At 51.2% G+C, this 26,122-nt stretch overlaps 1 protein-coding gene across 7 annotated transcripts; it reads left to right on the plus strand.

Annotated features, from left to right (window-relative positions):
* Positions 1-26,029, plus strand: arhgap46a (Rho GTPase activating protein 46a). Of its 7 annotated transcripts, none has more exons than XM_040203538.2 (10): positions 1-266; positions 9,121-9,627; positions 16,641-18,111; positions 19,773-20,439; positions 20,642-20,734; positions 22,621-22,694; positions 22,988-23,187; positions 23,817-23,908; positions 24,157-24,326; positions 24,757-26,029. In XM_040203538.2, the coding sequence occupies exons 1-10, from the start codon at positions 253-255 to the stop codon at positions 24,949-24,951; spliced, it is 3,483 nt and encodes a 1,160-aa protein (XP_040059472.2). In that variant the 5' UTR covers positions 1-252; the 3' UTR covers positions 24,952-26,029. The 7 variants fall into 7 exon arrangements, with proteins under 7 accessions (XP_040059472.2, XP_040059473.2, XP_077947746.1 ...); XM_040203539.2 differs by having other exon boundaries at positions 19,773-20,415; XM_078091620.1 differs by lacking the exon at positions 1-266 and adding an exon at positions 5,291-5,430.
* Positions 26,030-26,122: the final 93 nt, after the last annotated feature.

The following is a 26,122-nucleotide window of genomic DNA, read 5'->3' on the forward strand; positions in this document are numbered from 1 at the left end:
GGGGCAGCCGAGGGGGGCGGGGAGTGACAACCCCCCCCCCTCCGTCCCGTCCCAGCCTGTGACCAACGTGCAGAGGCGGAGACTCCACATCGGATCCACCACCGGAGGAGCGTCCCGGACTCACTCCGTAGTAGTCCGTGTGCCGCGTAACTGACCCCCCACCCCCCCCCCGACCCCCCTCCGCCATCCCGACACCGGCTACACACACCGCTTCCCCCGCTTGTTTGCGCCTTCTTTACGATGTGAAGGAAAATGGCCGGGACAAGGTAGGTCGAGCCTCTCCTTTAGTGTCAAAGTGATTCCATTTTTTAAAAGTGGGGAAAGTGAGCCGAAGCTAAAGCCGCGTCGCCTCGCTACCAGCCCGCCGAGGACACGACCGCGTTAGTGACGATGCTTCAGCGCGCGCGCGCGCGCGTGTAAAATGTTCGCTAAACCGTTGAGAGAACGAAATAATAAATAGTTCATCTTCAAACTGCAGTCGTTCATTTACTTTTGACGTCAACGTGCGTCGGTCCCGCAGAGCCGAGCGTAACTTTAGCGTTAACGCTGCGTTCCAGCGCGCGACCGTCCGACGTTCGGGAAAACCGCGAGAGAAGTTTGACACTTGGAAGTTAACTTCTACCCGCATTTAGTGTTCCTATCGGAGCCGCATTATCTGTAGCTGGTAGTGGGGGGGCGAGCCTACTGTTCTTTGCCGCCGCCCCCCCCGCGTCTTTGCTGTGGTTAAAGAGAACCCAGGCGGAAGGCAAATGTCCCACAGCCCGTTTGTTGCCCCCATTTTTTTTTACTGGTGCACGTTAACTGGGGCTCTTTCAGCTCGGGCTGCCGGTTTGATCTCCACATGTTTAAGTCCTTCAGCATCTGCTTTTACTGCGTTAAAACGGTTTAGCGTTCGTCGGGTTTTCCAGGGACAGATGGTGTTGCTTTAGATGTTCTAGTCCTGCTTGTCTATTTAAAGCTGCTGAGGAGAGGCGCTTCTTAGTCCTGCTCCTGTTGTATAGTTCAGACCTACTTGCTTTTAATGGCTCCAGCTAAAGTTTTGAGGATCTTTCGATGCTTGTAGCCTCCTCCTGGTTAAGGACGTGCCCGTGGATATCATTTGGACAATCAACCTGTCCGGACAGGTGTGATTTATGTAGCCTGGAGCGGGACTTCCTGGGTGCAGCAGGTTTTGCCGTCTTCTCATGAGGAAACCCAGCTGTTGGTTCTTGCAGGCGTTTGAGTTTCTCTTTATCTGTCCAGCACTTCTTCACAGACGGAGCCTGCCGGGACAGGACAATGGTCCATTGGCAGTGGCTCCCTCCTTAGAACATTTCCTCCATTTATCTTAGCTTGTCAATGCGGAGGAGCAGGCATTACAATAGGACGCTGTCCGAATGTTTGCCCCGGTGGGTCACAAAAGTGGACAGACAACAAGCGGAGCGTTGCCCTAAAGACACGCTGAATCCGGCCTGTGTCTTTTGACAGGGACGAGGCAGGATGTCCGTCCTACGGAAGATTTGACAATGGACAAGTTTGTTTGCCTGTTGATAGGAATGGGTTTTGAAGCTTGTCCTCCAGTGGCAACAGGTTGTTGTGTGCGGCGACGTGTTAATAATATCATGAGCGGATGATATCGGGAATCAGGAACATTTATTGCCAAAATGTGTCAGACGTACAAGGAATTTGACGTTGGTGCATAACATCAGACAGTAAGACAATGAAACAATGGACAACAACATTTGAGAAATAAAGCTTCGAATCATTTTTTCTCCTTTTCTGTACTAAAATTTGGGTCAAGTGCAACATTTCGCGGTTTGTTTTGATCAAACATGTTCAATAGTACCTGTAATGCCCCCATTTCCTTCAGCGCACCTGTAGAGGTTAAAGTCTGGTTTTACTGCTTACACCTGGTGCTAATAGTGCTGATCGTCACTCACTGGCATTACAGGGGATAATAACTCGTGGGATGGTCACACACATGGATCGACTGTAAGGATGGATGAGTAATCTGCTTCCAAAGCGCTCTATGTAATTATAGTGAACTGTCAGTACAAACCGAAATTAAGCTTGACACACATTTCAAAACACAGTACACAGGTGGTAGCGCTCAAACGGACAATGGAGAAAATCAAATGTTGTGAATAATGTTTTCATTTTCTCTCCTGATATGCAGTGTCACAGTTGTCACCCCTATTACAAACGTGAAGCTGTTGTTTGGATATATTAGTCTGTCCCTAGCCTGTTGATCCCCCTGTGAAGGCCTCTTGAATCATAATCCGGCCCCCCCGGGGCCCGTACAGACCCAGCGTTAACATCTTCACCAGGCCGCCCTGTGCTCTTGAGCCTGCAGGGCCCTGCAGTCTGCACCTTCACTTCTTCTGGAGGACAATCCGGACGTGGCTTTCCTGTGTGGCTCCTCAGCCGGGCATTCGGCTCTGGGATTAGGCTCTGGCCTCGTTTGTCTTGTCAGCAGGGGGGGGGCAAATTTAAATGAAGTTACAAACTGCTGCTGGTGGCACGCAGCCAGGTCGGGTGCTAACAGTAAATGTTGTTCTGGCGGCGGGCAGAATGTGTCTTCATGGCTTGCGTATGACCCCACGAACGATCTGACAAGATAACGTTTGGGGCGATGAATGCTTGGGGGGGGTTATTAAGCACAATTGCATCCTAATCGGTTCATTCCTTTCCCTTGTTTGGACAAGTGGCCCCATTGTTCCGGCTTCGACAGCTGGTGTCCCGGACAGAAAGGCCGGCCTGTCCGTGGTAAACACCCTGATCCCGTCCTCAGACTCTCCTGCACATGTTCACTCTCGTCCAGAGTCTGATGCGACCCGAAAAAGTCCCCCTTGTACTGTCCAACCAAATAAAGGGGGTGGATTTAAGCCAAGGACCGGGACTCCTGTTTGGTCGGTCTCACCCCTAAAGAAAACACGGGTATTTATTGACCCTGTTGCCGAGTGGTCGCTCAGATAGACTGCGACTGTTCAGGAGAGCAGTAAAAAGGGGGGTGGGAGGGGGGGGGGGGGGTCTGGAGTTCCCAGGATTTTCTGCTGAAAGCTGCGCCATTTGTTGGAGAAGGGAGGGCGGCAGGACAAGACAATACGCTCCTTACAGAAATCACACAGCGCTGTTTCTCTGCGGGCCAGTTAGTAGGCGGATTACCGCGCCGGTAACATTCGAGACCGCCAACACTGAAGCGCTCTGCCGGAATCTGGTGACGATGTAGGCAATGTTATCTCACATCGCATGAAGAATCGCTTTGTGGCAGCGGGGGTGAACATTTTGGCCTTTACAGGGAATGAATTCAAAGAGGCCGTGTAAAATCGGTGGTTGGAGAGCAGCATGGGAAATGGCGAGCTTCGCTGAAGGTGGCTCAACGACCTTGTGAGATCCAGTCTGATCGGTGCCAACGGAGACGGGGAAACTGTCTCTAGTTGTGGATTACGGCAGCTGTTGAAGCAGGTCACCCCAGACCTCCACCCCTCCGGCTCTCATTGGCTGAGTTCCACCCCACACTCCCCCTACCCCTATTTGGAGGGGCACCACAGAGAGTTCTCGTTGAATGAGTTCTGCCTGTTGATCTGACAAGTCAGCGTTGTCCGGGCCCATCACAGGCTTCAGAATAGGGTGCATTTCACGGGCTTTGTAACGCGTATGGCCGTGAGTCATCACAGGACATTTCTGTCAGCTAGGTATCCCGTCTATTCCCAGCGGGCCTACACATTCATTCATGACAAGAAACCGTTGACGAATGCGGCTAAAGGGCAAAGCGCTTCTGACGTCTGGATTCGATCGGTTTGTTCATGTGGCTGTTTTTCATAGGCAAGAAGTCAACTTTGACCTTTGGAGTCCTTCTTGCTAAAGACAGAGTATTGACTGTAGAAAAGATTCAAGATCTTACGTTCGCTTTGCATTTTTACACCACGCCATGGTTTTAAAAGCAACCCTTTTGTTTTACAGTTTGTACAAGACCAAAATATTGCACACAGAACAAACCGGATCATCTGGTTTCAGCGTGGGGGGGGGGGGGTTCTCGTAGTGTGCAGTCACAACTGACAATCCCGCTGTTCTCAGTTGATACCAGACGGCACATAGAATCCATTTGAAGTATTTACTCATCGTCACTGAGTAACACCGGCATTTTGGACGGGAGTTATTCGGTTCGACGTAACAGAATTGGGGAGAAAGGCGTTGTTTCCCTCGAAGATGCAGGAGCTGCGTTTTCCCCCACCCTTACTACTGCAGCAGGAGACTTCGTGAGAACTGTCACACCCAGCGTACGCAGCTCGTGAGCCTCCATTCCCTGCAGGCCTTTTGGAGGAGAATCAGGTGAAGGAGAGAGCGCCTCTTTCCCCTCCCATGCCGGCCTTGATAATGTGCTTTATCTCTCCTTCCCTCCTCGGCAATCTGCAGCCTGTGCTCGGCTCTCCAGAGGCCCGCGCCTCTCGTGCCGCGAAAGACGACCCCTAAACTTGTTCGCCAATGTCGCCAGTGAGGAATGGACACTGACAACTGCTGCTGAAAGGGGAGGAGGCGTGTAGAGAAAAAAAGCCGGGGAGCTTGTTCCCATTAATCTGGTTCCGAAAAATGAGTTTACATGTCCACTGCTTTTCTAATCACATTACAATGCACCAAAAATCCCCTGTACTCCTCGGGGCTCGCACAGAAGAGGGATGAACATATAATGGTCTAAAGCTGTATAGTCAGTCTGACCAGGGACAGGATGAGCACCCAGCATTCTCACCCCGAGGTGTAGCTTTAATTAAGCTCTGATTAAGTGCAGCACGCACATTCACACAGTGACCAAGAACCCCCGTTCTACCGACCTTTGAACCCGGCGACACTGCTGGAACGCGAGGTGTGAAACAAAAGGCCAAAAGAATGTGTGTGCGACAGGTGCAGTTTTTTTTTTTCTCACTCTCGTATGTGAAACATGTGCACTCTCCCCCTGATAGTCGGCGGGTCTTCCAACCCGTCCCGCACAGAGACGAGCTACATACACCTCGTGTCAGTGTCCCACAGAAACACAAGCGGTTTGTGTCATCGCCGTCCACACACACACCCACACACACACACACACACACCACCTTCAGTGGAAACGTAGCGGCCCGCGCTAGCTGACCTATCACGAGTGGGTCCACTCTCACTTTGCCTCGTCTCTTGCACTGCCTGGATTATGATGAAACTCTCGCCGGGTGCTGCTGCCAAGCCCTCCGTGGTCGGCCTCTGTCCCCCAGCTCTTGTTTTACAATATTTAGATAGGCGAGGTTGCCTAGCAGCCGCGCTGAATAGACTTTGCACATGATTTATACATAATCAAACAGAAGTCTGCTCTAGGCTCGTTCCTTGTATCATATAGAGTTGCAGGCCGCTACTTGCCCCGAGAGAGCAAATTACCACCGGTTTGTCATCGTTGCTACAATTCTAATGTGGCTCCTGTGCGGCTGGGTGAGTTTGAATTCTTTCACCTTCACTGAGTAAATGATGCTTCACGTCTCTAAATAGCACATGTTTTTATTGTTGCTGTGCCTGTTGAACAGAAGAGTTTCCCAAGTGACTGACTGGGCTTTGGGTGAGAAGCCGGGCTGCCTCGGTCCGCCGGGTCGGTCACAAGCAACAGCTCAGCACACTGTGTTGTTGGTTAAAGGTTAGAGGTTGTTTTACAACGGCCCGTATTGCTAAACGGGAGCTTAGCGGGCTCGCCTGTTTTGTCCATCAACTTACTTGCGTGTATTGTGTGTGTGTGTGTGTGTGTGTGTGTGTGTATATATTATATTACGACTATATATATATATATAGTCGTCCTATCTGTCCATCACAAATGATGGAATGGCACTGAATCACAAAGCTGCATTTCAGTCATTACTATAGTTTATCTGATGAAACACTTTGCCACAGTTCAAAACCCGATTCTACTCATGAGAAAAGAAGGAGGAAAAAAAAAAAAGTCCTCTGGCTACTTCGACAAACTAAACAACCGCGTTGCCTTTTGAGTTTGTTTGAAATGCAAAGCCGCTCAACGACGCGAGGCATCTCGCTGCCCTGCTTCTACTGAGCGTGTTGTCCAGTCCTGTTTTCCACCACCGGGAGAACGGCCATTTACACTTTGCCTTCGAACAATGGGGCAGATTCCATGAGCTATAGTCTGTTGTTTCCCTCACTCTGGGAAACGGCTCTCAGTCAGTTATTTTGGGAGCTTACTGTAAATTGTTTTGCTTCTTTCTTCTTCAGCAGGAGACCTTTGGCACATTGGGAATGGGAGTAACGAACCTGGTGATTAAGAAGGTGCGCATGTGTGTGTGCGTGTGGCTGGCTCTGTTTGCGGAGATCTTTGATTTTCTTTTTTACACTTTGACAAGCTTTATTTTTACTCGCCATGGAATACCCATATGCCCGCTGAAGCATCCTCCTTGACCCAAATGGGCGACAAAGGCCCTGCGTGCCATGGCAGTGTGTTATTACACACAAGGGCAAAGAAGACTTAGTATTCCATATCAGATTTACAAAACTTCGCTAGAATTGTTCCCACGTGAACAATAAACTCCCTGTGGACAATGTAGCTTCGCTGAAATGTGAGTGCAAATTCCTTTTTGTTAACTATAAGTTTAAGCTAATGAAATGAACCTGTGAAATCCTACTTCTCCACTCTGTGTTCTTGTGTTTACTGGAGGCAATCACCCTGCAAGTCTGCTTCAATTAAACTGAGTTTCCACAGGACTGTGTGTGTGTGTGTGTGTGTGTGTGTGTGTGTGTGTGTGTGTGTAATAAGTTAATATTAGTTCAATATAAAACATTCCTGCTGGAGTTCTGCTTTGCTGAGCTTCAGCAAACCGCATTCCAAACCATTTATGAACATCAGAAGCACGTGGCAGGCTGCCTCAGTTATTTGAAGTCTTGCTGTGTGCTCATGTCTTCCCCTCTGTGCCGCGGAGTCGCCTCGAGCTGAGAAGTAGTTCATTTACACAGTAACGCAGTCAGCGACTTCTCAGCGAACACAACTAGGACGCTCTCTGTCCACCGCGCACCAATGAGAGGCGTCAATGTGTAGAGATGTAGATTATTCCAGTATCTCAGTCGTGGTACGTCCTGCAGAGGACAAGCCGCTGTCAGGCGAACCCATGTGACGGACATCACTCCTGTTGTTTGACTACTCCCCAAAAGGGATGTTCCAGGAATTTACGTACAGCCCGGCCCGTCTTCCTGCTTATCTGGTCATGTCAACAGAGCCCAGCCGGCTCTCCGCTCCAACTGCTGTTTATTTACCCAGAGGGAACGGCCCCCATGCGGCCAGGACGCCCCATGCTGCTCAACCCCTTAGCCATGGCCTCCACAGGTGACCCTGGTTTCCTGTCGGGACCTTTTTTTGGTGGGGGGACACGCAACTCATGAAGTATTCATTCATTTTTATGCCGATATGCATTTGCAGAGAGACGTGCTGACAAACAGCGATGTGAATAAGTACTTTCTCCGGGTGGGAAGGCCTCCTTCTTGGAAGCCGGGAGCAGTGAAAGGATGCAGGCTGTGGTATGTGTGGGGTGGTATTGACTGTTTGGCCCCTGCTTTGAATGGCCCATTATTTGCGAGGCTTCCTTCCCGTGAAGTGTTGCGAATCTAATCAGTCGGCAAGTCATCTTCTGATGGCCGGGCCTCATTGTCCTCCCTCAGACTCTGAACACTATTCTGCTGTATTGAATAGACCCGTGCAACACAAAAAAAACCCCACTTTTTTTTTTACACTTCATAACAATTTGATATTTGTTTGTTCAAAACACAGAATGAACCCACCGTTCCTTTAGAGCCCAGTAGGGTCAGTGTGAAGGGTGGGACCAGATGGCTTCCCAGCATAGAGAACTGGGACACATGGAAAGACAGCATGTGAAAAGCTCCTATATCCGCTCCATGTTCATCTAACCGTTAAATCCGCCTAGAGACCGTTACTGTACATCGATGCTTTATGAGCAAGTGGCTCAAAGTCACTCTTTACGGTTAACAAAGGAGAACAGCTGTCGATGCCAGCGAGTTGTCGTCAGAGCCTGGCGACCTGCCTGGCACCTCTCTCCGTTTCTGGCTTGTAAACGTGGTGGGCACTCTTATCCACGCTAAGCTTTGGCGGCCCGTCTCTGATCATCACAGGTAGCCCGGACAGCCCGGACTCCCTGTCCCAAGCAACCGTGACCGGGAGAAGAAAGCGCTTCTCTGTTCTCGGGAGGCTGGGAAAGTATATCCCAAAACCTATGTCGGATTGTTGTGACTCTAATTCCTACCTCAAAGATGCCAGGCTCGAGCTGGGCAGGATCCTTAAGAGGAATGACATAACCTAAGTAATCAGCGTGGTAATTTCTATTCGGAGTCCTTTCTCCGGCTCTGATCTCGACATCTACTGTGTTTGAGACCCGGGCGAGGACTCCGGTTGGCTGCTGGGAGTCTGCCTGTTCCCACGTGGATTTGCTGGCACAGTTGAGGCCTGCATCGGGGAACTAGATCAAAGGAAACAAATGGAGCCCACTAACGAGTAGCATGACCTGGATGACCGCATTCTTCACTTTTTTTCCAGGACACCTGTATTGACCTTGATTTCATGTCGGTGGCTACAGCTCATACCTGTTATATGGGGCACTATCTTTCATTTTCCGTCTGCCACACATACACTTTTTTTTTTTACACCCAGTCCTAATATTGCTCTGAAGTTCAAGCTCTAACTCCATATAACTCTTCTCTCCCCTTTTTGCATCTATCTACTTTCCTGCTAACCGGGTTGTTCCTATCTCTATTTTGGAACCCCCGCCATCTCTTATTTGGTGTGTGTGTGTGTGTGTGTGTGGAGGGGGTTCTGTTGCAATAGTGGCCCTCAGCGCGTGTGGTTCTCTTTGGGTCCCCTGCTGACTCCATGCCTGGTGTCTCGCCACCTGTCCTCTTATTAAGGCAACGCATTATTGCTAACGCACACTAACGCGCAGATGGATGCGTGTAGGGGACAAAAACATTGAGGCTCTCTCCATATGGGCGTCGTCGGGCCCCTCAGTCCCGTCACACAGTGCGAGTTGATTACTGCTTGTTGGAGCTGGTTGGTACAACACAGCGTCCCGCCATCCGGTTGGTTTCTCTGTTAATACTTTTGACTTGTTTCGTCTCATTCAGCTCTGACTGGGTGGAGATCCTGGAGCCCCGCTCCCGCGAGCGCATGTATGTGAACCTGACCACCGGCGAGTGCGGCTGGGACCCCCCCTCAGGCGTTCCCGTCCGCCAGGCAGACGGCAACCAGTGGTGGGAGCTCTTCGACGCCCAAAGCGGCCGCTTCTACTACTACAACTCCACCGGGCGCCGCACGGTCTGGCACCGACCGCAGGGGGCCGACATAGTACCCCTCTCCCAGCTCCAGGCCATGAGACGCCGCGGTGAGGCCAAGCGGGCCGGGGGCGGCGGCGGCGCGGACCGCCCCCCCCACGGCACCACGGGCAGCGTCGGCAGCGCGGGCAGCCAGGGGCGCTTCACGCCTCTGCCCGAGCGCGACAGAGACGGCCCCGGGGCTCCGGAGCCCGGCCACGAGGCTGGCGAGCCCGAGGTGGACCCGGCAGCGGACAGCAGATCGCAGGGGGACGGGAGCAGCGCCGAGAACAGCACGGACGGCAGCAAAGACCAGCAGAGGTAGGAGTGGTCGGACCCGCTCGCGGGCAAAGCTGGAAAAGGAGGTTGTGCTTGATCGTTAACGGGAAAAGTTACGGGGGAGAAAAGTTTAGGAATGGCGATAGTCATCACAGCATGTGGCGTAGTGAGCCATAATGACTTTCAAATGCTTCTGCTGTGAGAATATTTTGACTTTAGACCACTTAGACACCTTTTTAAAATTCCCGTACCATCGCCTGTGAACCGTGCTCAGCCGTTTCAGCAAATTGTTACCAAATGGGGAGACCGGTCAGTTAACTGCTCAGCAAGAAGTTTGTACCCCCCCCCCCCCCCCCCCTTCTCCTCTCCTAATGCTAGGGTTACAGAACAGCCCATCACAGTGAGCCATTCAGAGACCCCGTCATGTGCTCGGCGCCGTGGCCCCGTCCAAACCGCCGTTCACTTCCCTCGGAGCCAGATTCCAGACATGCCACTTCTGTTTCCCCTGGCACGGGGCCCACCGAGACCGTCTCGGTGTCCTTCTGCGTGCCCCCCACCAGCCCTGCTCCGCATCGCTCGTTTCTGTTTTCCGAAAGCAAATCGAGGGCCCCCGGGCCGTTAAAGGACCAAAACGCCTCTGATGGGCGAGAGAGCGCGTAACTGCGCATGCACAAGAGGCATGAGAGAGACACAGTGTTGTCCACAAGCAGCATTCCAGCGCATAAACAAGGCGAACCCTGCTGCTTTTCAGAGGCTCCCTCATGGCAACTTTGGCTCTCGGGTTCGTCTCGGCTCTCCTTGTCTCCGTCAATTTGGCCCTCGGGACGTCCCTCTTCTGACCCCTCAGAGCCTTTGGGATTATGTTTAGATCGAGGGGGAGTGTGTGGGACTAATGGGTCAGCCGCGGCTGTTGAATGACACTGTGTGTGTGTGTGTGTGTGTATGTGTGTGTCCGCTGCCCCCCTCCCCCCGACCCCCCATAGGGTCCCACTTTGCCCCAATGTGATTCAACCACTCCCAGAGCCTTTTACGTGCTCCCTTAAAACAATGGCCAGCTGTGTTCCCCAGGGGAGGGGTCTTTAGCACACAGAGGCTTGATAGCCTATAGCCATTTGGCCCCTCCACATGGTCACCATCTCTTAGCAGGTAATTAGGGCCCAGCCCGAAATGCAGAGACGGTGGAATGCGACGGCTCCAAATGGATGAACAAACATGCTTGTTTGCCCGCCTCGTTGATAATGACAAGGACGCAGGGGTACGAGCTAGGGGGAGAGTTTGGAGTTGGAAGGAGTCTCAGCGGTCTGCGGTTTTGCTAATTGTTCTGTTCCACCCATAACACTGGAGTTTTGGGGGGGTTTCATGAGACTATCCCCTTCCTATTGTCTTTTTATCATACCACCGCCGCTCATAACTCTCCATAGAGTTATGTCGTTGTCAGCGTTTTACAGTTCCTTTGTGTTGTGTTTGAACGTCTGAGCTCTTTTAGACATGTCCTCACTGTTCTTTTTTTATTCTTCGCTTTTTTTTGACTCCAAATGTCATTCACTTATGTCCTTTGTGGAAAAACAACGCTGTCCTTTGTGGAGATGGGACAATCCCAGTTCTTCCAACGGCAGTTTCCCTTTTGTTTTGGTCTATTAATAAATCTGTCCGTTGCAGATAGAAGAGTTTCCACACCACACACCCAGTGTTATTCTCAGCTTCCTGTCTCTCCCTGTCTTTGTTAATCTCTTTGTATCTGTCTGTGGTCATCATTATAGAAGCACACTTTTGGAGGCCTTGAGGGCCAAATCTGTTACTCATTCCCCGAGTCTTATCGCACGTCCTGGGAATTTCTGGGTACTTTGAGCCTGCGTGGTCTCCGGGGTGCAAACATGTCCGACACATGTGTTTCTGGGCACAGGAAACCGAGGCGAGCTCTCTTTCCATGCCCGTGTGTCGTCATCGAGCAGATAACATCTGTGTGGGATTCCACCGTAGACGGTGCGAGTTCTTCACCGTGTGCGGGCTCCTCTCCACTGAGCTTTCTGGCTGAGACCCGCTGAGTTTGAGTGGATGTTGGACGGTCTGCTGTGGACGCATGACTGGTGTAAGACAACCCCGAAGTGACTCAAGGTGGTTCACAAGAGGGTCACACCACCCTATTGTCTTATGGGCCGGCCTGGGGGCGTATAATGGACAACCAAAAGGAACAAAGGTTCCGACTTAAACCCAGACCCAGATTAGTGTGATTTTTACTCTGACGTTAGCTAAAGCTAAACTAAAGGACTAATGTTAGAAGCCTCTACCCAAAAAGGGTCTGATGACACAACAACCAGAAATGAAGACTATTTTAGATCTTTTTAGGGGAAGTTAAAAACAATAATTGTTCCTTTCTTTTTCATGAAACCTTTTACAAAAAGCCCAAAACAAACAACCTTCCCCCCTCGTGCACTGTGGCTGTGAGTCATGTCAGAGATATCACCAGTGGGTTTATTTAGCAAAAAAGGGGGGAGGGAGATAAAGTTTGTCAAGTTGTTAATGAGTCACACGCCGCCTGTGTGTTAACTCCAAAAGTACAAGCATCTCCTGCTTTTCATCTCCTGCACGCTGTGAATACGAGTTCCCGGTGCGGTAAGCTCCTTCAGCCCTTTCCAGATGCTGTTTTATATTTATTTCCACCCCCCCGCATAAAAAGAAGTCGCACCGGATGTGCCTCTGTCTCGTTCAGTGTCGATGTCCCAATTTCTCTGCCCTCCTCCCGTGTTTCACTCACTCACTTACATCACAGATGGCCCAGTTTCATGACCGGTGTATCTAAATCAAATGCTGCTTTTGCGGTTTACTTTGTCCGCTGTTGCGGAGATGTGGCATATCTCTAGTGTTTCCACGGAGAAGCAGTGGCACCACATGCGAGGCGGCTTCTCTGGCTGGATCAGCTGACTTGCTGCCTGCAGACATGGTGCTCCTCAGGGTGCTGCTTCCAGGGTGTCCGCTCGCTTCCATTTTTTTTTTACGGTGTGGCTGATTATTGTTGCATATCATATTGTTCCATTCTCTTTCGTGTCCCTGGTCATATCTTTTACACGTGGGACTGTTGTCCAGTTGTATTCATGTCATCCGTCATTGTGCCCCCTACAAGAAGAACTTGAGGTGCACTTTGAGATTTCCAGAGGCGGAATCTCTCCGGAATTCAGTGGGGTTTGTTCTCATCCTGTTCCCTCTTACTGGCTGTCCTCTGGCCCAGTCCGGCCGTGGGAGACACAGACAGGCACAACTGGTAGACATCTTGGCTCATAGGAAGGAGGTGCATCAGTTCAGCTGTTGCGGGACAGCTGGCTCATTGCAGGGGCCCAACAGGAAGCAGGGGGGCACATTTAATCACTGAATGTAATTTATTTCTCCCGTTTGATATGTGTATGATACACTTCAAAAGTAAGAATAAAATGTGGGTCTGGCAAATTTAATTCAACGTTGCCCTCAGCAAATCTTCTTTTGTCCTGTTTCCTTCCTCTACTGGATTCCAGGGATCCCATTGGTTTGTGCTCGGAGGTGTTTGTGCAGCAGGGGCTTGGTTCGTGCGACCCCACTTCCTCTTCCCGTCCAGCTAATGTTAATAATAACCCCTGTTTTTCAGACCCCTCTATTCCCAAGGGGTGTAAGAACTTCCAAAGCCTTATCCCTCTCCGCCAAAGTGACTCAGCTGATGACTTTTTCAACTTCAGTTATTCCAGACGGGAACGTAAGAAGAGACAGAACATCTGCTGACAGCAGGGTCTCCACAGTATATTTGGTTGGTCATTGAGACGGCCCGACCGCGGCAATATTAGGAACAGTGACAGAGATATTTGGGACTGATTGTGGGTGTGAGACACCGGAGCTGCTGAGACTAATAGAGATTTGCTGACTGTTAAATTGATTTGCCGCCCCAGAGGCCAATCCGATTACACGTTTGTTTCCAAAGGGCCTCTTAACTTAATTTCATTTCAGATTTCGCCATCTTCTAAAAGCTCTCGCATGCTAGCTTCAGGTTCTGAATCAGGGGGGGGGGCGGCGTTGTGAACAAGTACGTGCATGCATGATGGGTTTGTGCACGTGTGCCTAATCACGCGTGCTTGAGCAGCGGTTTCGAAATGGAGTTCATCTCAGATTTCTCTGAAAAATTGGATGGGAATTTACACTCCTAGCGATAATGATCATGTTTGCTTTTATCCCCTGTGATGAATTGGTGTCCATGATCCCTACCTTCAGCTAACATTCAACACCCGACAGGCGTGCTACTGGCAGGCAACACACACCCCACCCTTGCTAAACAACTTTCTTTCTGGGTTGAGTAAAGTCCAGGGCTGTTACGTAAGAGCCTTCCTGTTTCCCCGTCGGCCTCTGGAGGTTAAAGATGGCTCCTTTCAGGTTCGGCCTCCTTCCGATCACGTTTTTCTGCCCCATCCTCACGTTCATTCTGTTGCCGTTGTTGTCTGAGGCGTCTCCATGACGATGGCCCGGCCATGCATTGTGTGAGGCTCCCCACACTGCCGTGGAGGCCCCCGAATGAGCCCTGAGGAATGCCATCTTTCCCGCTCGTTCCCTCGCTGCACTCTCCCACGACTAATCCCCACCCCTTCTCATTTACACATGCTCACACCCTTCCTTTCTTGTCTCCCTGGCTCTGTTGTCCTCTCGCCCCCCTCCATTGCTAACCCCCACCGATTGTCTCCCGGCTCTCTGTTGCAGTTTTCTCACCCTTGTGCTGTCCATGCCCCTCTTTCGTTTCAGGGTTTGTAATCACACTTCATTTGGTTGACCTGGTGTTTACTGATATGTGAGTGTTCTAGTAGTATAATGGGATTAGAGACGTTTGGTAAGAGATTGAAGACACTGTAAAGCTTCGCTAGTTGGATTTGGCTCCCGGCCCCAGTTTCTGCAATCGCATTGAGCATCGGACCAAACCCCCCCGCTGACAGCCAACATGGCGTGCCGGCGCTGGAGGGGGTGCACATGCTAGACTTTGCTGATCCCGTGTTGGACAATGGTCGGCAGACTGAAACTTCTTGTAAAGCTGTTCATAAGCTCCCTATAATTATGATTTAGCCCCCACTTCCGCCTTGGGAGCCGCGTGTGAGCGGCACGGCGGCATTTCCTGTTTGCGTTGGATACAGGGAAGCCCTTTCTACGACCCTCTAGAGGACCTCCTCCGACAGGAAGTAGTGATGTACGTTATGAGGACTGACCCTTGTATCTCCGGGTCAGTCCTCATAACGTCACCCACCCACCACGAACATGGGAGAAAGATCACATGAGCCCCAGATGGTTCAACGTGTGATCAACACGGCTTGATTTGTCCGAAATGGAAAGGTAATTTGATTATTGTGGGAGGTCCGCTGTGTTCGTTGGCCGTCCAATCAAAAGCAACGCCTTGATGTTTCAAGTGTGAGCCGCTCCTGCCGTAGCAAACCGGCGTGAAACGCTCACCTCCTCCCAATTGGCAGAACCAGAGTGAGAAAGCATACACTGCTTCAAAGAGTACAAGCATTGGCTTCTCAAGTTCACACCCCCCCCCCCCCCGCACCCCCCGTCTAAACACAGCGTAACCACTCACACTTGCTCGTAACTACTAAATAGTGGTGGTTTTGGGTGAATCCCGTCCGTCAGAAGTTTCTAGTTGTTCACACGTGTGTGTGTCGTGGAGGTGGGGGCCTGGAGCATTCACAACAGCGTAGCTCACGGCAGGCCTGGTGCCCTGCCAGGTGGCTGAGATCCAGCTGTTTCTATGTCCTGACTGGACGGCGCACTGCGTGGGACCGTTGGGAGATTGGGAGGGGGGGGGGGGGGGGGGGCTGTTTGTATTCAAACCGCTGAGGGGGGGTGTGACTCACTCTATTGACGGGGGCCGACACTGTCGCAGAGGGAGAGGATGACTAGCTGCAGCTAGGAGGACTGGGGGGGGAAGTTTATCGTTGGCTAGAGGACGTCTGGGGAATTTTAGCATTGTTGTTCCAGGGAGATGTAGGGAGGGGGGGCAGGTTACTCCGCCTCTTCCTCCCTCCCTCTGCGTCCTCTTTTCTGCCGTTACAGCTCGACTCTCCGCTAAGAACTGTTTTCTCTGGCTTGACGCTGATCCGTATTTTTTTTTTTGTTTGGATTCACAAAAGGACAGAAGGGGATCCGCTTAGATCTAATTAATCACCCCAGTGAATGTTAAGCAGGTTGGAGGGAGGGAAGGAAGGTAAGTCTCCTTTGGCTGCCTTCGAACGCATTGAGACTACCCATTGGACCTTTTGACTAAGAGGGGAAGTCTACCAAGCCTCAGCGGCGTCTTACTGGGCCCAGCGGGCCTGTGCCATGATGCCAACTTTAGACGCACTCCTTGGTTTTGAAAGAGCAAGTGTTTGATCAGCCGAGGAATGGGGAAAAAAAAAAGTCCCGGGGGGGTGTTTGGGGAGTGATTATGAGAAAACAGCCGAGTGCGGGGCAGCCGACCAGAGCAGTGTGACCGGACTGATGGGAGATTGTTTTACGTGGCTGGGATTAGCAGTGGGCCGTTGGGTTTGGAGTTGGCCCAGCCGCTCAACCAAGAGGAGGCAAATTAACCTTTGGACCCGAGCGAAGAGAACTTCTGCACTTCTGACGCCCCCCCCCCCCAAGATCAACCTCTTTTCATGTGGCTTTTACTCGTGTGGGCTCGCTGTCCAAAAGTCAAATCCAATGGCAGTCTTTTACGGCATGACGCGATGAAACCACCATTAGCTACTTCAGAGACCAACAACAACTAGCTGCCCATCGTTTTCTCACCCGTGTACGTGCTCCAGATCCAGTCCCACCTGCTGGAGGTGGGGGGGGGGGGTTTCAGGGAGATGTGCTGCGTTCAGTTGCTCAGGATTAAATATTTTTATGCACAACATATTTTTATGCACATTTATGTGGATTGCTGCTCATTTTCTCCGTCAGATTTTTTAATTTGTATGAAACGTAGCGGCACTGGCTGCTTATTTTTAGACTATCTGTATAAACCTATATATTATTTTGTTTTCCCGGATGTCAAATCTCATTCTGCTGGTGTTTTCTCTCTCTCTTCTTAGGGACGCCTCTCAAAGATGGCAGCCCGCCCCTGGTTCTAAGGCGGCCATGTTGGTGAAGGTGAACAGCATGAGTCGCAGCCAGCCCATCCCGGCTTCGCAGCAGCAGCACCTCCAGCACAGTGCCCACGGCAAACCCAACACCTTCACCCTGCACCCGAACACCATCAAGCCCCAGGGGGGACTCCTAAACTCTACTCAGGGATATAAAACGGCCCCTTCTGGCAAAACGGCCACCGACCCACGTCAGGCCCACCACCTGAGAAAAGCCAGCAATGGCAGCTTCTGTTTGGTGACATCGGACGGCAGCCATCCCAGCCCGCTCCTGCACAGGTCTCAGACCAGCACACCGTGCCCCGTCTCCCCCCACTACGGTTGCACTACCCCAATCTACGACGAGCCAGTTTCCGAGTGTCCCATATACGATGAACCCCCGACGGACATGGAGGTGGAGGGGGCGCACCTCTACAATGGACATCCTCTGTCTCGCCTGACACCCACCCACAGCCTCCAAAAGCCCATACAACTCCAGCCCCCTGGTTCTTCTCATCCAGGGTCCAGACACAGGAGGAACCCGTCCGCCTCTGACTACAGCCCAGCTGGTCTGGAGTGCATCAAGCACATGATCAACGTGGACCCTAAACAGGGGCTGCTCTCCGGCTCTCCTGTGCCCACGGGCACTCCTTCCCCAACCTCCAGGCAGGATCCTGTCTTAGCCCATCCACATCCTCAGCTACATCCTCAGCTGCATCCTCAGCCTCATCCTCAGCCACATCCCCAGGCCCACTCTTTGCCCCAGGCCCGGGGCATGTTGAAAGACAGAGAGCCCGGGACCCCGGGCCCTAGTACACTAGACAAGAAGCAGAGCTGGCGGGTCCTTGAGGCCACCGTCCAGCGCGCCATGGAGGCGCGACACAGCAGGCAAAGCAGCCAGGCCTCGCAGGACTTCCCGTCCTCCACCCCCCAGGCCACGGCAAACTATCAAGACTCTGGTTACTCCACCGGTCCCTCTCCGAGTCTGAGAAGAAAGAGCCGGAGGAGGGTGGGAGCCGGCGGTGGGGCAGGAGGCAGGCCAGGGTCGGTGGGCAGCAGCGGGGAGCTGAGCGCCCTCAACGAGAGGCTGATGGCCGAGATGAGGGAGGTGGTGAGCCGCTCCAACACCATGAGGGAGGTGAGAGCCGGGCTGGACCCGGAGATCGGGGAGAGGGTTGTCGCAGCCCGGACGCGCTCCCCTGCCGACTCACTCCGGTGGTACGCCGGAGGGGGGTCGGCCAGCAGGTCCGCTTCACGGGAGGAGCTCCCCGGGGCCTCCCGGTCACTGAGTAGGGCAGGTAACCACGGCAACCCCGCGCTGACGCCCCTGGAGATGCCAGGGAGGCAGAAGAGGACCTATGAAAAGGTGGACACCTTGGAGATGAGCGTGAACAGCCAAGCCAGCCTGTCATCGCCAGAGACCCCAGGGCCGCCCTCACAGGTGTGTGTGTCACAGATGGCAAAAAATGTTGTAGCTAATCAAATATTATGTTACTTTCCTGTCAGATTATAAGCTTGACTGTGTTATTATGTAGTCTGTTTACCTTCAGCAGCTTTGCTTGTTTTCCGCTTCATATGCTTTGATAGCTGAATTCAGCGTCAGCGTATTATGTGAATATTTAGCTGCTTCTTTTTGTACTGCGTGGTGTGTCTTGGACTGATTGTGTGAATGATCAAAAATATCCTTTTTGACTATGGGGGCAGATCAGACAACACAACAGAGTTGGATCTATTTTGACTTTGCGGTGCGCTGAAACACAAAGAGGCTCATAAAACGGGCACATGATTTAAAGACAGAAGCACGATTATATAAGTGGAGCCCGTTTCAAAATCTGCTGGGCATATTGTGCTTAACGCCTTTTTTGCGTTTCTATCTCAAGTCTGTAAATGTCCCCAGGACATTGGGCCGCGCCGGGCACAATGCTGACTGTAATGGCCACCGTCCCAGCATTACCTGTCATCCTCTTACCACCGTCCATCTGCCTCGCACGGCAGGTACCGTATGCTCGCATGCCAGCTCAGCACGTGGGTCATCTGGGGCCCACGCCAGACCAGAGCGATTCAGGACATGGCTTCCCTCGGTCAGGAAGGAGGGCCGCTGCGGCCCATATGGCCCGGGCTTGGCCGTTCGATGAGAAGCAGCAGGAGGAGGAGGGCTGGTACAAAGGCGTGTTGGTACCACTGTAGCTTAAGCAAGGAGCACTGAGCGGGCCCCCTAAGTCTGTCCTGGAATGTTCTTCAGACCTGCTGTTATATCACACACACACACTCCCAGATTATGACTAGCTATGTATGAGCCGCTCTGTATTCCCATATTTGAACATTCGGTTCCTGCTGGACGACCTTTTGAACTGGCCCATTCAAAGTATGCACTGAAACTGTCCATTTCCCAAAAGAAACATGAATTATTCATGATTCGAACGCTGTGAGTGTTTTCCACAGTTTGAATGCTGTGCTTCAGTTCATACTACGAATGAAGGACCATTCCGGGCTTTCGCATCTGGAAGCAATCTCAAACAGTGTAATTTACCAAAAAAAGAAGTTTACGTTCCCGTTGTATAGTTAAACATGGGCTTTGTTGCATTTGATCTTCTCGAGTTGACCTTTTGAAAAAAAAAAAAAAAGATGGAGTTGTATAGACTCTTCTTCTGCCAAAGCTCAACCTCACTCCTGCCCCATTTCATTGAGAAACCAAAATGTAAAGTCCAGCTTGTCTGGCACTCATGAGCTCCATATTACATCAGGGGCTCATTGAAAAAGACTTTTATGTCCCATTTGCAAACTGGAACTGCGGAGAGTATCTCCGGTTACCGGCTTTCTCTATTGATGGTGTTGAGTTTGAGGCCTGAGCTCCACCACAGGTATGCCAGGGAGGCGTAGAACTCCTGGTTTCTGCGGGGAAGGTGAGCCCGGTGTGGGAGGGGGCACGGGTAAAGACTGCGAAGCCATGAGCTGGTCACCTGCTCCTGAGTTGTTTTTTTTTTACGTATTATTTTCTGGCATCAGGAAAAGAATGTGTTGCTCCCGCAACAACCCCCCCCCCTCTCCTCGTACCCTCCCTCCATCTCATGTCCACCTCTTGTCCCCCCCCCCCTTCCACAGGAGGGCACCCTTGAACTGCAGGCTCAGCTGGAGAGCAGGAAGAAGGGCATGACGGACGGGCGCACCGCTTCCCTGGGCCCCCACCGGCCCCCCACCCACGACACCAGTGAGGGGGGCGACGGGGCGGGCGGCAGAACGAGGGGATCCTCCTACCAGCTCTGCTACGCCACCCTGCGGCAGCCCCCGCCCCCCGACACGGGCATGGAGGACTGGGCCAGCAAGCACCTCAACATGCACACGCAGGGCCTGTTCCGCCGGCGCGTCTCCATCGCCAACATGCTGTCGTGGAACCGCGGGTCCATCAAGAAGCCCATGCTGGTCACCAGCAACCGCGCCGTCAGGAAGGAGGCCTGCGAGATGTTCAAGCTGGTGCAGGCCTACATGGGGGACCGGCCGTCGCGCCTGGACCGCCGCCACTGCGCCCTCCTCATCGTCACCAAGTGCTGGGACATGCCGGGGCTGCGGGACGAGCTGTACGTGCAGCTGGTGAGGCAGACCACGGGAAACGCCACGCCCGAGAGCCTGGCGGCGGGCTGGGAGCTGATGGCGGTCAGCATGGCGTTCTTCGCCCCCTCGCCCAAGTTCCGCTGCTACCTGGAGGGCTACATCCAGAGACACACGGAGCCCGTGAGCGACAACAAATGTGAGTCTCAGACTGAGCAACACGGTGGGTCCACTTCCTTTCTTCCGTACCTCTCTGCGTTTTGTTTACGCAGGACAGAGAGATTCACATTTTAGTTCCACTCTCCGTTTTGCTTCGTGTTTACACTCATCCGTTGAGATCCCGAGAGAAAGCCCCGTACTCTCTCTGGATACTCGGAGACTGTCAACCTGGCGCTTGTCTAACTGTCTTATCTTCCGTTTCACAGTGACTCAGTTCATATTGGAGCAGCAGGAACTGAAGCTGAAGAAGAATTCAAAGTCCAGAAAGAAGAGGAAACAGAATACGGATGTGGAGGAAGGTAAATCGTTTGTTCATTGACGTTCCTGTTAGTATAACCGAAAGAAAATCCGATCACATTTTTACGAGCGTATATGTTTGACAGAGGCTGGACTGACTCCCTAAGATGTTTTTATACTTTCTTCAAAAGCTGTCCAGAGTCTAAAGCCGTGCAAGCCATTACGAGTCTACGGTATTGCTCCCTGCAGAGTGACCAATCTTGAGTGGACTGGAAAATTCAACTCTGTGCAGTTTGCCGGATGAGCACATGCTGATGTACTTGCGAATGGGTTTAACAGAAAGTTGGCCTGAAAGAAAGAAGAAAAAAAAAGCAATATGTAGGATGAGAATTTGAGAGCGTTCCCTCGGCGCACAATAGACCACACTGTGAGTCATCGCAGTGGCCTCTCTCTGGCCACACGCGTGTCCCACACCCACTTAAAAGGATACCTACTCATCGGCCTCATCGGCCTCTGCCCTCATTAGAGCGGCCCGCAGTCACCAGAGAGAAGCCCCATCATCTCACAGCAGACACAATGGCCTCCCACATTGAACCCCGGTGATTCAGCGTGACTAAGAGGCCAAAGAGGGAGCCCGCTGAATGTTTTCTGACTGACTCTAAAGGTCTTTGGAAGAAAGGAATCTCGAGGAAAGAAAAAAAGTCTCACATGTGCAAAATAAAAACTCAGCAGAATGAGAGCTGCTGTTTGCTTGCTGGATGGAGGAGCTGGGACGTGTACATTGTGTACGACCAGAGCAATGAGCCATCTCAGTGCCTCTTTTCAGGGCAAACCAGGTCCTGGTATGGAAACGGACTCCTTTTGGGCTCGGGGCCCGGTAAATGTGTTTTATTGTTGACTTGTCACATAAACAGTCGCCCAGGATGAGACTAAAGTGGCCTCGTCGACATCCTTTAATGGCTGTGTGCGTCTGTTTGTGGAGCGCACGTGCAGACAGGTGTCGCGATGTCCTCAGTTCAGGACACTCAAGCTCCTAATGAGCTCCTAGTTCTCCTGGGCTTTGGTTGCCTGGTTGTTGTTGTTATTCATGCCATGGAACCCGATGTAAAAATACTCCACCAGTGTGGTTTAAACTCTTTCTCACCGGGGCAAGAGGTCCAGTTTGACATAATTATAGTCCCACTCGGTCAGATTAGCGGCAGTTGTGACTGGGAGTCACCTGTTTGCCATAAATGTGGAGTTGTATATTAAACATTATGGTGGTATTTGTTACTTTTGGAAAGGCCTCATCTGTTGGGGGGGGTTTCCCACTGGTTCTGGTAGCTGATGTGGTGGAGAGTCTGGGAACGTGAATCACAGTTACCACAGCAACGAAAGATCTTCATGTGTCCACACGATGACCCAACAATTAGGGGTTTCTGTTGGCTTTCCAAGTGTACAGCGTCTCTTAACCCTTTCGGGAAAGAGGGCCGGTCCCACGAAGGACATTCCGACTGCTCAAAGCACGTTGCTCCTCCCCCGAAATGGATCCGGACCCTCCGGTAGCTACAAAGGGCAGGTAGCAGACAGGCGGCCTCTGTGCTCCTCATTGTCTTTGGAGGCTGATGAATCACCTGCAGGTTAGATGTGCAGGCCGGATCCTGTCTCTACTGCTTTTGTTCAGCAGCGGCAGTAAATCTTCCCTCAGCCTGACAGTTTAGCCGAGCCTGCTCTAATCCCCATATGCCAGAGTGCCACCGTCAACATGCCTCTCCAGTTACCACCGCCTGCCTGTTCTCATACGCTGCGTTACATCTGTGGAAAGAAAATAAACCAGTGATTTTCATGTTTGTGGGAAGGAATTTCAATCATTTATTTGTGTGTGATGCTTAAGGGCGTAAAATAGTGTGCGTAGTGTTTCTTGCAGACTTTGTTTCTCAGTCGTTTCCCCTCGTCTGTCACCTTACAGCTCTGCCTATCAGCACGTATGCCAAGTTCTGCTATCGGAAGCTGCAGAAGGTGGCGATCACCGGAGGCAAAAAGGTAAGTCGGAAAAAAGAATAAAGGGGGAGTAAAATGCGAAACTTTCATATGATAAGAAAAAAGTGGACGCATCAGATTGAGAGGCGAGATTTGGCTGGTGAGTCACCCGAGGTGCCGCCACAGAGACGCATAATTACAGGCCCGCTGCCACAGTCGCAGGTAGACACATAAACACAGAGCCAGTCATGGTGGTGCAGCTGGACACCCTGGCATGATTAGTATCGTACTCCTTGACACACACACACACGCATACACACGGGTACTAAATCTCTTTCCTCACCTCGCCGCCCCAGGGTCTTCGTAAGCCCACCTTGGAGGAGATCGACCACAGCAGGCGGGCCATCGTCACTCCCTCCCTGTTCGGCAGCTCTCTGGAGGAGGTGATGGAGAGGCAGAGCGAGCTCTTCCCCGACAGGAAGCTGCCCTGGGTGCAGGTTCAGCTTTCCCAGTACGTCCTGGCCCTGGGCGGGGCTCAGACGGAGGGCATCTTCAGGTGAGACGGACCTTAACTCGGGACCCAAGTTCGGACTTGGACGCCTTCGACTTGAGCGATGTGAGCGAGGAGGAGTCTGTGCAAATAGAGCGGGCGGAGGAGGGTTGTCTCTCTGTACTGTATGTGCTCCTCTGCGTGCCTTGTGTGCATAAACAAGTGTGCGTGTGGTCTCCCGTATCGCCGTATTTCCGAGTGTGTACAGTACACACAGCGGACAGCCGAACAAACACAGCCCGGCTTTGCTCCCAGAGACCAGAGCTGTTTAATTTGATACTTCATAATGTGTGTTTACGTTGCTGCTTAATCTGACAAGCACGTGGGAATTACGCAGCAGTGCGGTTGTGGAGATTTTTTCCCTCCGGCAAAATGTCACATCTTGACTTGTTTTGGGAAAAGTGTTCCCTTTCGTCAAGGGTGCCAGATTTGGATCTCCCTGAGAAACTGTTTTCTATTTGTTCCAAAGAAGTACTACAAACAAAGAACAGAGTGATTTCAGCCACTGGGCTGCATTAGAAGCCAATTGGGTGAACATGAGTAGGGGATTTGCCACAGGGCTCGGACAGTGTGGTGTGTGGAGGTTGAGGTCCCTCTTGTGGCCACTGAGGGTAACTGTTCGTGTTCCTTTTCAGAGTGCCTGGGGACATTGATGAAGTGAACGCCCTGAAGCTCCAGGTGGACCAGTGGAGAATCCCAGAGAATCTCTCCGATCCCAACGTTCCTGGTGAGGGAGGATGTATTCGGAAAATACGCTGCGTGCCGTTATTTATGAATATCATGACAAGAATATCAAGACGTGCCCTGTTCTGCTTTCAGTAAACTGTTCAAATATAACAGTGTTGAATTTAAGTAGAACATTGAGACCAAAGGCAGACATAAAAAAATTTCAACCAGATTGGAAAAATCCTCAGGATCAATATCGCTTGTGTTTATGGTGCACGTTGACACTGAGCGTACCTCTGTCTCGTTCAGCCTCTCTGATGAAGCTGTGGTATCGGGAGCTGGAGGAACCTCTCATCCCCATGAACTTCTACAAGCAGTGTGTCAGCAACTGTGACGACCCAGTGGCGGCCATCGCTGTGGTTCAGTCTCTGCCGGAGCTCAACCGGCTGGTGCTCTGCTACTTCATCCACTTCCTGCAGGTAACCAGCATGCTGATAAGCAATTACCCCCAATACACACACACGCACTTATTTGTATATTAATATATTCTACTTAGTCCTAAAGGCCAGGAAACGACAACAATAAGACTTCAGGAACCAAATGAACTTAAACTTTATCAAATATGAAAAAAAAGTTTTCAAATGGTTTTAGTTATAAAACATGAACCTTTATAGAACCTTTCTGTTGTTGTTGGAGCCCAAAAGCACAGGTCACACTTTATTTCTACTGCTCGCTACTTCAATCTCACTTCAAGCTTTTAAACCAATTAAAAAAGAGGATATATTTGAGCTCCGGTTGAATGTGACTCATCCGGTGTTGGCTGCAGGTCAAGGGTCGGCCTGTACGCTCAGCCTCGCTCTCTCTGACTCTCTCTCTCTCTCTCTCCCCCGGTGTCCTGGTTGTCTCCAGGTCTTCGCTCAGCCATCCAACGTGGCTATAACCAAGATGGACGTGAACAACCTGGCCATGGTGATGGCGCCCAACTGCCTGCGGTGCCAATCCGACGACCCGCGGATCATCTTCGAGAACACGCGCAAGGAGATGTCCTTCCTGAGAATGCTAATCGTTCACCTGGAGACGGGCTTCATCGAAGGGGTGGTGTAGGCGCGTCGGGTGACGAATCGCCATCTTCGGTTCTACATTTAGAGTCGTGCGCAAACACTGTTTGGGTTCAGACCACACTGGAAACTCTCCCGCTGACATATTGAACACAAGCGGCGTGAAAGCAGCTCTGACTTTGGACCCCTTGTTGTCACATAACACATCTCCTTAGGTTTCACTGTGCTTCTATGAAACGGAAATCAACAGTGGCGGCTTTGAGGTCCCTCCCTTGTGCGTGAGAAAGACAGACAGACAGACATAGCTTTTCCTAACCATGCACAGAGAAATTTAAAATATAGAAAAGTAAAAACGTAATGGTGTCTTGTTAGCTTGCTTGTGCTGTTTCGAGTAGCTGTTCTGATGGCTGGTGCCCTGTTATTTCATTTCACGAGGCACAGAAAACCACTCATTTCAAAGGGCGGACTGGAAGGATGGGCCTAAAAGCTCTTTGTGACGGACGGCAAAGTGCTTTGATTTTACAACGCTAAACACTCAGTGAGGCCCGGCGAGAGTCTTGTAATTACAGTTTATGTCATAACGATGTGAGAGGTTGGTAATTCAACTGATAATACTCTATATAAAAAGAAGAATCGTTCAATTTCATTTGCGTTCTCTTTTGTTTGTGTTGTTTGGCTCAGGTCTTCTAATAAAACGGGTGTTGGGTGTGATGACTGTACGTGGCCTCCCTCACGGAGTGAACATTTAGATAATCCACCGCAAACCCCTCTGTAAAAAAAAAATGGAGCATCGTTCAACCTTCAAGCACTATGAGAATGTAGATTAAGCCTTGTGTGTCCCTTCTCTCTGTGCGTGTAAATAAGTTGTCTGTGTAAATAGTATTAACTCTTCTCTAATGATCCAGGCTAAGGGTGAACTTAAACGTAAAGAGCAACAAAGTGATTTTGTAATTAACTGTTCATTTCTCTGCTGTAACCGCCCGCCTTTTGAACATAGGACAGATGCAAACCACTCTCAGCGTGTGTGCGCGTGTGTCTGTGTGTGTATGCCTGTTTGTGTGCGCGCAAACCATCTTGTTAAAATATGGAACGACTGCCCATAAATAAAGATTTGTTCAATTGTAGATTGGATGCCTTGTGTTTTTATGTTTACTTTGGTTAGGAAAGAAGAGAATGTCTCTTTGATTCAGAATAAATTCTAAAGAAGTAAATTAAAG

The sequence above is a fragment of the Gasterosteus aculeatus genome, chromosome 17 (assembly GCF_964276395.1).
Source record: "Gasterosteus aculeatus chromosome 17, fGasAcu3.hap1.1, whole genome shotgun sequence".
NCBI lineage: Eukaryota > Metazoa > Chordata > Actinopteri > Perciformes > Gasterosteidae > Gasterosteus > Gasterosteus aculeatus.